General features: G+C 36.8%; 1 protein-coding gene across 3 annotated transcripts in view; it reads right to left on the reverse strand.

The window, feature by feature from the left end:
- Positions 1–14,160, reverse strand: part of UPF2 (UPF2 regulator of nonsense mediated mRNA decay) — a 69,521-nt gene that overhangs the window by 17,726 nt on the left and 37,635 nt on the right. For all 3 annotated transcript variants that reach the window (XM_076352684.1, XM_076352774.1, XM_076352597.1), the window contains 8 exons: positions 12,378–12,563; positions 11,639–11,842; positions 10,743–11,018; positions 8,730–8,913; positions 4,865–5,004; positions 2,933–3,037; positions 1,375–1,473; positions 375–542 (listed from right to left, as the gene is read on the reverse strand). In XM_076352684.1, the coding sequence (XP_076208799.1) occupies positions 375–542; positions 1,375–1,473; positions 2,933–3,037; positions 4,865–5,004; positions 8,730–8,913; positions 10,743–11,018; positions 11,639–11,842; positions 12,378–12,563 (1,362 nt within the window). The remainder of the gene's footprint in view (positions 1–374; positions 543–1,374; positions 1,474–2,932; positions 3,038–4,864; positions 5,005–8,729; positions 8,914–10,742; positions 11,019–11,638; positions 11,843–12,377; positions 12,564–14,160) is intronic.

A 14,160-nucleotide genomic window follows, 5' to 3' on the forward strand; every position in this document is an offset into this window, starting at 1 on the left:
CCTTCTCCTTTTCTTTTCTACTCCTTTTAATTTCCAGTGGCAGTCCACCAACTGCAAGCATTCATCTTCAACAACTATGTTTAAAATACACATAAAATGTCCCACTGTCCCACTGGTGTGATCACGAAATGTAATTAGTAACAGTATAATTTAACCACAGAATTTTCCCACATGATTTCTATTAACAACCAAGAATTTCAAGAAACTACATATGGTATTTTCTATTTATCAAAATTAAGATGCCTGCATCCTAATCTGATAAAAGGATGAAGAAAAAAAATTCTGTGACTTCGAAAGTCAGAGAGCGTGACTTTCAGAAAACTGAAAGGATTTTATTTATTTAAGCAATATCTATACCTTACATGAACTCTTACCTGCTGTTTGTTGCCTTTTCGTGTTAACATGACAAATGGCATTGTGTCTCCAGACTCTGACTCTCCTTCCCCACCTCCAAGCGGGGGACCCTTCTTGAGCTGACTTTTGAGATGTAGAGGAATAGCAACATCCAACTGATGTACTTTAACAGATTCACCGCTCCGTTGCTATTAAAAAAAGTATATTCTATAAGTGATCTATATTCTATATGATCTATATTCTAAATTGATTCCAAATGATCTAAATGAACTATATTCTATAAATGATCTATAAATGCTAAAAGTGTCAGTCTGGCGACATTCATATTTTCATGACTGAGAAAAGTTTTAACCTTCCAAGAAAACAGAGTAATACACAAAAAAAAAAGTATTAGGCTTTATTACATTTTCCTTTGATTTCCTTGCTTGTGAAGAACAACATTACAGGGACAGAATACTTCAAATTTCAAAGGAATTTTAGATAACTTAACTTTGTAAGGAAAGAAATCTAGAGACTTCATTAAACACACTTGAGAATGCACATTCTACATTCAAGATTTTTTTTGTAGCATGTTATTAATATATTCCTCATACAGGGCTTGCAATACTCAATACTTAAATATTTACCAGATGTGACTGAAAAAAAAAAACCAACCCGGGACTTAAAGGTTATATAAATTTAAATGCAGCTACATTTTAAACATACTAAAACCTAGGCTTGGACAGTCTAGGATAAAATCAGAAACATTGCATAGTATCTGATGCAATTGTTATTCATCCACTAAAACATCTGTCAGCATGTCATATATTCACTGGGCAAACAAAACTAAGAGCTACTTATCCAAACATGTCAATTGCAGAGAAGAGGCCACAACTAAGAAAGAAAAAAAAAAAAAAATCTATGTTCTTTAATATGGTAAACTATGCATTAATCTTTTATTTACTTTTAATTAAAAAAAAAAATCAAATACAGTTAGCTGTACAGCAAGTTACATTAATTTAAGAAAACAAATATTTATACCTGAAGATTTTCCAGCATCATTTTATCCAATGCCTGAATGAAGTCCTCATCTTCTGCACAAGGGACATGCTTAAGCCCTCCTCCTTTAATCATTACTTCCTATTGCAATGGGAAAAAAACCTTCTATTACATTAGATCCAGAAATATGAATATTCAGTCTAGAAATAAGGGGAAAAATATCCTTATTGCTTCCATATCATACATAATCAAAAGCTTAAAAAATAAATTGTTGAAGAAAAAAGTTTTCAGCCTGGATTATTTTCTTGAAGAAATATTTTCTGACATTTATTGCATCAATTATGAAGGCTGGACACTTATTCTAACATACTAGCGTATGTGTACAGATGCGCATGCACACATTCTAGATATGGCAACAGTACGAAGAAAAGTCTCTATCCCTACCACACCTAATTTAACTAATTTTTTCCATTAAATCTGTAAGTTAGATGGTCTTTTCAAGATGAATACTATCCTTCAGTATTTGGAAAGCACAACATGACAACAAAAATGTTTGAAGTCAGTACCCAAACACATTGTTCTATAACGATTATTACTTTTGTCCTGGTTTCGGCTGGGATAGAGTTAATTTTCTTCCTAGTAGCTGGTACAGTGCTGTGTTTTGGATTTAGGGTGAGAATAATGTTGATAACACACCGATGTTTTAGTTGTTGCTAGGTAATGCTTACACTGGTCAAGGACTTTTCAGCTTCCCATGCTCTACCGACTGAGAAGGCTGGAGGTGCACAAGAAGCTGGGAGGGGGCACAGCCAAACTGGCCGAAGGGACATTCCATACCATGTGACATCATGCTCAGTATATAAGCTGGGGGGACTTGGCTAGGGACTGGCTGGGCATCGGTCGGCGGGTGGTGAGCAATTGCATTGTACATCACTTGCTTTGTATATTCTTTTATCATTATTATTATTTTCCTTTCCTTTTCTGTCCTATTAAACTGTCTTTATCTCAACCCATGAATTTTACTCTCTTTTTCCCAATTCTCTCCCGCATCCCACTGCGGGGGGAGGGGGGAGTAGGCAAACAGCTGTGTGGTGTTTAGCTGCCTGCCAGGTTAAACCACAACTTTCCTTACTATGTAACTGCAACTCAGGCTCAACTGGATGCGTTCTTTTGCTACAGATGTTATAATCTGCCAATCCCAAATCTGTATTTTAGGAATTTTGCAATTCTTGGTTTGTCTCCTTTTCAGTTTTGAGATCTAGTGCAGAGTAACTAGTTTACCTTGTCGTACCGTATCAGTTTGCTACCATTGCTGGCATTGCAAAACCATCATTTATGCAATCTTTTCCAGTCTAGCTACCTGTGAAAGTGCACGGTCCTGTGAAAACACGTTGTAGTAAAGTTGATGGCATAAATATTTTCAGTAATAATGAAAGTTTACAAATACAAAAATAAGCTCCAAAGTGTATTTGAAAGAATAGCAGGGAGTGTTCTTGCCATGTTTTCCCAGATATGTTATGAGCAGCATCGGCAAAAACATTCAGTAAAGAAAACCAAAGATGGAAAAGTCAATTCACTTATCTAAAGTAACAACACATACTGTATTCTCCTCATCGGTTTCATTTTCCTTATTGGAGTCTGTAAGATAATCCGTGTTTTCTTCCTCCTCTTCTTCACCTTCTTCTTCTTCATTGTCAGAGCCCTCCTGAAATAGTCAATGTTTAAAATTTGAGAATAGAATAACTTGTTTTAAAACTAAAAAGAGCACTTGCATCTGATTCCTCATAGACACTTCCTGCACCTTTCCTACCCTCTCCCCATCCGAACCTGTTCAGTTCAGTCTTAGTAAATTTGTTTATTATGTTTTGTATTTAATGTTTCAGTCTGAACTCACTCAGCTTTATCTGACATTTTCACAACCATACAGCAGAAAACTGGGAGTAGTTGCTTATACACCAGATGGTTCTGCTGCCACACAGAGGGAACTCAACAAGCTGGAGGAATGGATTGATAAGAACTCATGAAATTCAACAAAAGGGAAATGCAAAGTCCTGCACCTGAGGAGCAGTAACCCCATTCACTAGTACAGGCTGGAGGCTGCCCATCTGGAAAGCAGCTCGGCAAAGGAGGACCTGGAGTCCTGGTGGACACCAAACTGACCAAGAACCAGCAATGCACCCTTGCAGCAAAAGCAGCTGACTGCATCCTGGGCTGCATTAGGAAAAAGTGCTGTCAACAGATCAAAGGAGGTGATCTTTCCTGCCTGCTCAGCACTGGCAAGAAACATCTGGAGTGCTGCGCCCAGCTCTGGATTCCCCAGTACAAGACAGATATGGACATACTGGAGCAAGTCCAGCAATAGGCTGTGAAGATGATTAAGGGACTGGAGCACCTGTCATAGGAGGAGAGGCTGAGAGAGATGGCATTGTTTAGCCTGGGGAACAGAAGGCTTGGGGTGGGGTGGGAGATCTTCTCAATGTATATAAATACCTGAAGGGAGGGAGCAAAGAAGAGGGGGTCGGACTCTTCTCACTGGTGCCCAGTGAAAGACCCAGAGGTGATGGACACAAGTTGAAAAATTTCATTTAAGAAAAAAAGCCTTCTTTACTGTGATGGTGTTTAAACACTGGAACAGATTGCCCAGAAAGGTTGTGGAGCCTCCATCCTTGGAGATACTCAAAACTTGACTGGACATTGCCTCAGGCAACCTGCTGTAGGTGACCCTGCTTTGAGCAAGGGAGGTTGGACAAGAAGATCTCCAGAGGTCCCTTCCTCACCCCCCCAACCATTTATGATTCTAATGATATTATTAATTTGTGGGTAAAGGCACAAACCCAGCCAAACTTCAGGAACTTTAATGCTGAGAAGCAGACTGAAAGAAAGCTTACTAGTAAACCAACCAACCCAAGCATAAGGAGAAAAAGTGTTTCCTATTTTCTTGATGAACTCATTTTCTTGTAACACTTCCATTATCATGTCAACTTTGCTGTGTCATAGTGACAAGTTAGAATTTCTATGTAAACGTCTTTTTTTTTAAATTGGCTCCACCACTTTTGATTCAAAAGATTATTGGCACAGTAAACAAGGAAGGTTGTTATGCTCCGTAAATCTTTTATTTATTCATATTATACAGGCATACTTTGAATACCTGTTATTTTTCCTACACAACTGCTTTGACATCTAGTCAATACATTTGCTTCTACAACAGAAAAATAAAATTATCTGAAAGTGTTTTCATGCCAAAAAAACCTGAAGGCATCTTCTTGTTGAGAAGCAGCAGATACCCCAAGCAAAGTTGTTAGGTTCAAGTTTCTGCCATAATTTCTCTGGAATAAGCCTCAGACACTCTGTATGCAGTTTTCCATATATACAAAACTGGGATGGAAATATCCTCAGAATACTGACTGGGTTGTGCATACCCACATTTCACCTGCTAACTCTGTGACATAGAAGGGTTTCAGAAAGTAACAAGCAATCAAAATATTGATTACTCATTCTTTTTATGTGAGGCAAGGTAAATGATTAAGTTCACCTCTTCTTCTGGCTCATTTACTTCACTTTCATTTCCAGATTGTTCCTCTGTCTCTGCTCCACCTTCCTCCTCCTCTTCATCCTCTTCCAGATTCTCTCCTTCTGTAATGGAATCTTTGGAATCTTTGTCATTCACAATTCCTGAAATTTGGAAAAAGAAAGAATTAGAAAAAGGAACTGGAACAGAATTAGAACATTAGAACACATATAACCACTCAAGTTCTATGTGGAAGATCACTTCAAAAGCTCGTTGTTACTGAACACTAAAACTTCCAATGGGTCATAATATTCCGCTTCCGAATGAAACATTTTCTATATAGTTAGTTACCTTACTCATAAAAGGTAATAATTTCCCTGCCAGAAAAGGAGGAAAATATTAAGGAGAATGCTTAAAATCTCCCATAGAACAGCAATCAAGAAGCTGCACTGCGCAAACTGCTTTAAAATATCCTCAAACTAAATATGCAACCTTACTGAAACATGCACTAAGATATGAGCACTAAATTACAGATGCTCTACAAAACCAGCAGAACTCAGAAGACATCAAGCTTCTGCAGTCTTAGTTCTAGTACTTCACACTACTGTCAATTAACAGTTTTGAAACAACTGTTTTCTCAGCCTGTAATAAACCTTTCTGACTCTTTTTAATGCTCCAAGGCTGCACTGGAACCTATGAGGATGTAGATGCCTATGTAAAGCCTTTACGAAATCAGTCCCTTCCAAAAGTATTATTTAGTGTGCTCATCCTACTTGCAGACAGGACTGACAGTTCTTTCACTGTGTTTTATTTCTTCCTGCAGTTTTCTTTACTGACCTGCTTGCCACCTCTATGCCTCAAGACATTTTACTTTAGTCTGTGTGTAAGGTATCAAACATAGCTCCCTAAATCTCTGCTTTCTTTCAATAAGGCATCCTTCAATGTAATACCCTTATCTATACCATTCCCACAGCAGTGAAAAATAAGTTTTAGCTTCTTTCAGTGCTTCAGTGTCCAATTTAGTCTTACATACAGATTTTAATCAGAATTGTTTTCAGAGAAAATATTTAAGAATTGAGCATGGTTCTGATTCAGGAAAAAAATGAAGATCTGGTTTTAGAGAACAGCTATTGCAAAAATTAAGTCATCCAATGCAAAAAAGAACAAGCTTCCAGCATACTCTATTGTTCTCATACAGTCTTAATTTTTTCATTAATTTACAAAGCCACTTAATCCTCCAGAGGATCATGGTTTGAGCTAGCAGAAAGCAGTGCTAATGCCAGCTTCTGCGACACTGCAGATCTAAGCCAGTAATTTTTCAAAGATTTTACTAAGAAGTCAATACAGTTACTATGCAGTTTGTCATTCATATTTTGACATTATACCAACCATACTTAGGGTCGGCCGTTAGCTTGAAGAATTTTGGACGGCAAAATGAACACGTTCTCTGCCATATGCAAAGAACAAACACAGTACGCAATTCTTAAGTGGAAGTCTAGATTCTGAATACACAAGTCATTTGGGGCATACCAGATTTTTTTTTTTTCCTTGCTCCACCTCCAGATGCCTTTAAGAATACACAGACACACACAGCCAGGTCTCTTTACAAAAATTTGACTAAGATCACAAAGATCAGCTTTAGAGGAGGTGAATCTTTACAGCCGTGCTTGAATTAGACAAAACTCAGAAATAAAAGGAATGCTATATATGGCTGTATGGTATTGAGGATTTCAGTTCTGTGTGAACACACACACACTTCCTCCTTCATATTCCAGAGGTTTCAAAGCATTCTTTTTCCCCCTATTTATAAACACTATGCTCTTCAAAATCTGTGCTGCTCCATAATTACGCAGGAGTTTCTTTTGAATCACTGAGTATATTCTCACCAGTACAAAATCACCAGAGCGGCACAGGAACCAACAGCCAGTCCCCAACTCAAGGCCTGCAGGCAAAAAGCCACCCCACTGTTCTGCCTAGAATTACACTTCAGACCGATAAAGAGCAAAGCATGTCATGCTCTTCAGCACGATACCTTCTCAGTGTTATTGTCCAAGGGCCGAGCAACTGGGGGGACAAATTGATCAAGAACTGCAGTTTTACTAGAGCTTTTGCTAAAGTATTAAAAAAAAAAACCCCTCATTTCCTTCAGATATGCTCGCACCTATCGTTATAGCCTTCAAAGATCAGAAAGGCAGATGACAACCTTCCTGAGACCACCTTCAAACAGTCCTAAAAGGAGGACTAGGAACTATCCCACCCTATACGGATATTGATATTGCTTGCTATTAAACATCAAGAAAAGCAACGCACTTGGGGAGGACACATGACACAACCCCCTTTTTAAAGGCTGTACTGTTGACAGGCTTTGCTCGTGCCAAAACAAACACAATAAAATGTTCTCCAACACTTGCTCACATTCAGTGACCACGTATCTCCCCCTTAATTATACCGAATTCAACTGCCATAGTGGTGGTGATTCAGAGAACAGAAGTTCTTGTGATTTGTAGGAAGGAAGTGCTGAGTATCTTTCAAAAGAATATTACAGTTTATGTAACTAGTGGTAAATTACTTCTTGGTTATCATTTTGAGGGCATAAAAGCTAGTAATTTAGATCATACCACAAGGAAATTTTTACCTGTATTTCAGTTGCTACATAGGTAATTTTAAAGGCATGTCAATTAAACGAACAGCATATTAAAAATACAAATTCCTCCTAAAACAGAAGTTGCAACGTTTCACCTGGCAATTACACATACTCATCCCACTGGATTAAAGGATTATTCTTAAAAACTGAACCTGTCTAACTAGATGAAGTGCTATTAAGGCTATAATTAACACTTATAAAGTGTAAAATTTACCTATAAAAGCTTTTCATGACCAAGCTTGTCTTCAAATAAAAATGGAAGATTAGAAAACAACTCCATTTAATGAGAAATGAGCACAGTAGTATCCAATAATTAGTAAGAACCGATATGTACAAAAGGTTTAAAGGTTAGTATGATGATAGTAGTTTTAGATACACAATAACCAGTATTTTGTCAACTGAGCTGCGCTGCAAGCCCAACTTTTTTCTCCTGAAATTAACTGATTTTTAACACAGCAAGAATTACAAATATACATCACTGAAGTCTTAGCAGAACTACAAGCTAGCACACCACCTCACTGACAGGGTTTTTTCTTCTTAAAATGCATCTAATAATCCAACCAAAGCTTTAATTCATTACAAAGAAATCATCCTCTTACCTCTACTGAAATGTAAAGCCCATTCAAAATTATTCCAAAGGAAGTGTAAGGCTCAAAGTGCCTGACAGCGTTTCAAAAGTAAAACATGTTCTCTCTTTTATTGTAGTCTTACACTAATGCTTAGTTTGACACAGCAGCTCTATTCAAATCCAGAACTGGGGAAAGAACAGAGTTGCAAGCAATCTACCAAAATGACCAAGCTGGTTTCCATCAGTGCTCACCAACAGGCTGCAGTAATTGAGCGTGCAGATACTCCTTGCTTTTTGTAGTAGAGTGTGCTTCCTAAATTTTTCTGATGAAATTCATAGTTTCTTCCTCATCATTTGCACCATACTACTCCATATACTTATTTTTTTATGTATACACACATACACACACTCCCCCTCTCCAAATACTACTATATTAACAGTGTTCATATTGAATTTTTTTTTTTAAGCATTCAATCACTTTAGAGTTATGGAGATTCTATATGATCTCTATGGTGATCAGAAAAATGCAAAGAAATTACAAAAATATTTCTATTATGAGAATAAAAAGATCGTATCATGAGAATAACAATAGCTACCTGTCATCATCATACAAAAGATAATTTTAAGAAATACAGGAATTGTCAAAAAGACATTATTTCCCTTGCACATTTTCTTACCTAATTTTATTAAGAATTCTCGTTCCAAGTCTTGCACCTGTCTGATAGCTTCTTCCAGAGAATTGCAGAGCTTTATCTTTGGTCTCAGCAGTTCCAGTGTATCACTGATCATATAGTCTATGTCTATAGGAAATGGGTGGTCTTTTGTCCAAACATCCAGACTTTTTTTCCACCAAACATACCGCTAGAATGCAAAATATTCAAATAAATTATATGCACACTGGCATTTATAAACTATTTAACTTACGAAGTTTGTAATGCCTAGCCATGTTTGTACAGTAGAAAAATGCAAAAGATTTCACACCACTACTCTCTTATTTCATATAACTATTAGATATTTTGATATCACTAAACATTGTTTGATAACAATGGCTATCACAAACATTAAGAATATGCTTTTATCATAACAACTGTTAGAAGTACGAAGACTGAGCAAAAAAGCACTGAAAAGAAAGTGCCTTCTAAGGGTAGATTCTTTCCTATGAGAGATGAGCACTTAATAATCAGCCAGCTTTCAATTCCTTCCTCCATATATTTTCAAGAAAATTAATTCCTCCAAAGGCATATTATGGGGAGAAGGGGGGAAACATCACAAAAAGTTTTAAGACTGCAGCTAGCATGAAGTGATTTATCCAGTTTGCTTTATAACAAATTAGCACATAACCCTTACAATAAAATTGTAAAAAATAAATGCTGATCTTAAGTGAACCTAACAGTAGAATCTGAGAACAAAGGTGTTGCAAAAATTGCATCTGAAAATGAAGTCTGAGTAACAGAATGTTTATTTAAAAGGTGACATGGTCAAAAGGAACCCTTGTTGAAATTGTAAGGTGTAACAAAAATATGGTGAGTTCTTCACTGACAAGTTTATTTTGGGTTTAAAAGTAGGACCATACCATATTTTAAAAAAATCATTTTACATCTCAGATGCAGATGAAGGATATGCATCCTGAAAGTATGAAATAAGTAGTTATCACCTTAATTTTAAATTATACTAAAACAAGGATATTAAGAGAGAGAAGCAGAAAGAAAGAGAAATTAAGTCCAAAGAGTTTTAGCATGAACTCCACGGACTGGAATTCCACATTTGCTCAGAGGAACCCATTCCTGTGTTCAAACACACCCGTTATGAAATCTTATCCCCCCTTACATCTATTGAGTCAGAACTTTCCTTGCTGCAACTTGTGACCATTACTTCTCATCCTTTCACCCTGCTTGCCTGAGAAGTGTCTGACTCCTCCTTCTCTACAAACACTATTAGCTGAGGACAACCACCTAATTAGCATTCTCATCTCCAAGCTGAGCAAACCCACAATGCGAGAACTGAAAGCCTCCTGATGATTTTGGTGACCCTCCACTGGGCTCAGCTCAGTTTGCTGATGTCCCCTCCTCTCATCTACCAGGGAGCCCTGAACTGGAAACAGTGCTCCAGATGTGGCCTCACAAGTGCCAAGCAGAAGGGAAAGGAAAAAAGAAAAAAAGGAAAAATAAAAAAAATCAGTTTCCTCAAGCTGCTGGCTACATTCTTGCCAACACAATATAGTACACTGGTTGGTCTTCATCCCCCTAACAGTGCAGAACTTAATGTCATGTTTATACAGTCCAGGAGTCCCAGCTCTATTCCTGCAAAGCTGATTTCTAGGTAGTCAGTGCCAGGCTGTATTGTTGCATGGAGCTATTCCATCCCAGCTGGAAGACTTGAAACTTATCCTTTGCTGGAATTCACAAGGTTTCCGTCAGCCCATTTTTCCACTTGCTGAGACCCCCTGAAGGGGGCAACCTAAACCCTTCAGTGAATCAACTGCTACCCCAGTGTTCTGGAAGTTTGTTGGACCAGTAACATTTACATATAACTAACCATACATGTCACTTTAAAATAAAACTGCTATCAGACAGACAGGATCCTAAAATTATAGTGCTAGAGAACAGTGAGAGAAACATGTAACAAACTGACTTACATTAGCTTGTTTAAAAAAAAATCTACAGAACTATATAAAATTTAGTTTGGAATACCTGAAAATATACAAGGAAGCAATCAAGTTTTCGTTTGCTGGATCCTCTGTCAAAATACTGCCCACAGGTATCAAGGATCGTACAAACTAGTCTGATTCTGAAAAGGTGCTCTGGAGGGTCCAGTGGACTAGGACTACCATCAGGGTTCACACCAAATGATGTGAAAGAATACAGAGTTCGAAATATTACAGCCGATTCCACCATTCGATAATTGTAAAGCTCCCCCAAAAACTTGGCACTGCTGATCCGCCGTTGGTTAAACTTTGGCTGGTTAACCTTTATCAAAAAAAGAACAAAAAATTCACTTTATCATGCAGACACAACAGAGTATTTGTAAAAGGTTTGTTTGGTTTTTTTTTTTAAGAAAAAAGTATAAAAAAATTGATAGAATTTGTTATAATAAAAGATGGTTATTTATGGCTACATACATTACACAAAATTAAACATTAAAAAGTAGTTATGAAAGCTGGTCAACTAGTAGTTATTGTATAAAGTTCAAATACATTTAGCATGCACTCTATCTTAAAACTATGATGATTTTTCATTGCCCACAGAATTCTTGTAATTACAAACATCTATCAAAATATGAACTAGTCTCCAAAGTTACTTCAAGTTGCATGAATCTGACTACACTGTGAAAGAATAAATTGTATGCCCTTACTATGATAAGGAGGGCAAGACAACTGTCCTAGTAATCTTCGCAGTTTGTTGGGTTTTTGGGGGGGTGTTGTTTTTTCAATTTAAATAAACCTACATCAAGCAAACAACTGAGGTAGAAAAGTCATCAGACAAAAATCCAGAATCCAAGGATTCCTCTCTTTAAGCAAGATTATTTTACTGTTTTCCTTTCAACATTAGTAGATGAGTATAGCTTAATAAGAACGTTGGTTGTTTACCTCCATTCCTAGTCGAATATCCTCTAGCACTCCATCCACAACATGAATTCCGACATCTTCCTGGTAAAGGACCAATCCTGCTAAGAGGTTGGCTACACAGTGAATACTGTTATATTTCACATTCCAGATGTTGATCATACAGCATATAACATAGTCTTTTACTTCTGTATCCTGCCAAGGCAGCTTGCGCATCTGTCTCAGGACCTAAACCAAATTTTAAGACAAGCGTAACATTTTAGCAGGCAAAATATCAAGATACTGTCATCCTGTCTCTCACAGTTGGGATGAAATCCCTGTAAGCACCTGCAAGCAACCTCATTCTCTTTTTCAAGCATCCTCCAGATCTGCAGTAGCTACGGAAAACTTTATGTATGTAACCCAGCTGCTGTCCTCTAGCTACTAATCAAGATGTCCAAATCTGTTCCATAATTTCCTTGCTCTTACAGCCTGTATTCAACTGTAGTCTTTTGTCTCTTACTCTGAACACAAGATACTTAGCACAAAGATTCTCATTTCATTCTCTATTTGTTCAGCACTTAATGCTGTGGAAAATGCAGGTCCACAACTGGAGCTTCTATGCATTACAATAAAAGAAATGAAACTATCTTAACAATCAGGGATACGAAAATGATCCCTCTTCCTTGCAATTAAAAAAATTATAACCCTCCCCAAACCCTTCAGAAGTTAGTACTACATCACTTCCAGTAAAATCTGTATTAAAGATTTCAAAAGGATTTACTTTCTCTGTGGTGACCTTGGAGAGATCCTTGTAAAGAAGCTTACGAATATATTCCTGCAAAGGAGGACGTTTTTTCTTCACAGTTTTTTCAGCTGGAGGAGGATTACAGTAGTAATAGGCATTTTCTACCATTGTAACATAGCGTGCATCAAGATGCATTGCTTGTTTTTTTCTCATCATTTGTTCCTGGAAATAAATGCAAGAGATGAGTTAAAGATGTTGACATACTACATTTTCAAGCCAAAGGCTTTTACAGTTATGTTTGGGATAAAGGAAACATGAAAGGTTGCAGAAAAGTAAGTTAAAGCTTGGGTAGAGAGAAGAAAGGACAAAGCATATATATGGTTCTGTGTTGCTATTTCCAAGGTCATTTTTCTTTACAATCCCTATTTTTATAATGGTCCACCTGTGGTGAAAAAGGTTTCAGAAAAGTATTTAAAAGTTTAACTTGAAATCTAAGTGTTACTGTTTAGATAAATGGTTAATAAGATTATTAGCCACTCTGTTCAAAACATGATTTTATTTAACTAAAGTAGCTGAAATACTGATGTCTTGACACAAGCAGTGAATCGTAAGAGTGGCATTCTACTTTTTACATCAGTATGCAAGTCCAGAGTTTATATTGATGGTTTCACATGAATTCTCCATGGTTTAGGCAATGGCATTTTCCTTATTACATGCTCGATTGTTGCTGTTTACCCAAGCAGAATAGACTGCAAGAAAAACAGTACCTACCATAAAGTAGTATTTCAGGAAAAATCAGACAAGTTAAAGGTCACTACATCAACACTAATCACTGTGCTTAATTGTCAGGATTGTCCTCATTTTCCTCACTGAATACAATCTTTTCTCCATACTTCATTTTGGATATGTACTTTAAGATTGATTTTGTGGGTTTTAAAAATTTCTTGTATCTAAAAATTCTGTACAAGAACTAGAGTAGCAGTTCTAAGCTGCTGATTTTTACAGTTAAAGATGTACAGTTAAGGATGAGCTTAATTCCATCATAAAATAATTTTATATGCATATGTGTATTCATATGTATATATGTGTAATTCTGTAAGTTGCATTAAATTTTTATGTACATCATATGATCCCATATATGCTAAATCACTCTAAGGTGGTTCAACAGGAAAAGAAACTGCATTGGTTTAGACTTTATTTAATAGAGGTTGGCTACACAGTAATTTACAGCATCAAACAGATAAACAAAACTAAGGTGTAAGTACTGTTTTATCACCACACACAGACGTTAGCATATACATTCATGCAGTCCAGTAAACTAATGAAAAGAGTTTAAACCTTCTTTGATCATTGGTGATGAAGTGCAATTTTTCATGCTGGTGGACTTTCCACTAAACTTGAATAATTTAAAGTTTCTTTTACAAGGCAGCGGTTCAGTTCAACTGAAATGTAAATGTACTCAAACAGCTCCTTAACCTTGAGTTTCAGCTGCTAATTCAATGAGGAAGAGTAGTTTTGTGTAACATAGTAACCCAACAAATAACAATTTTTCTCCTAGATTGCCTGCATCTATTGCCAGGAAGGTCTCACTAACACCAACCCTAAGGCATTCCATTTTTAACCTTTTCCATGACACAAATGGCCTCCCGCTTGATTCCCTAACTGAGACTGTTCCTTTCCAAATGGGAAATTTCTGTCAAGTAGTAGCAAGTTTACCTACAGGTGCTTAACAGATGCACAGCCCTTTTAACAACTGAGTACATAAATTGTTTTATGTGGGGAAAAACCACTTACAGTAGAAAGTTCCAAAACCTTACCG

Source organism: Aptenodytes patagonicus, chromosome 1 (assembly GCF_965638725.1).
Source record: "Aptenodytes patagonicus chromosome 1, bAptPat1.pri.cur, whole genome shotgun sequence".
NCBI lineage: Eukaryota > Metazoa > Chordata > Aves > Sphenisciformes > Spheniscidae > Aptenodytes > Aptenodytes patagonicus.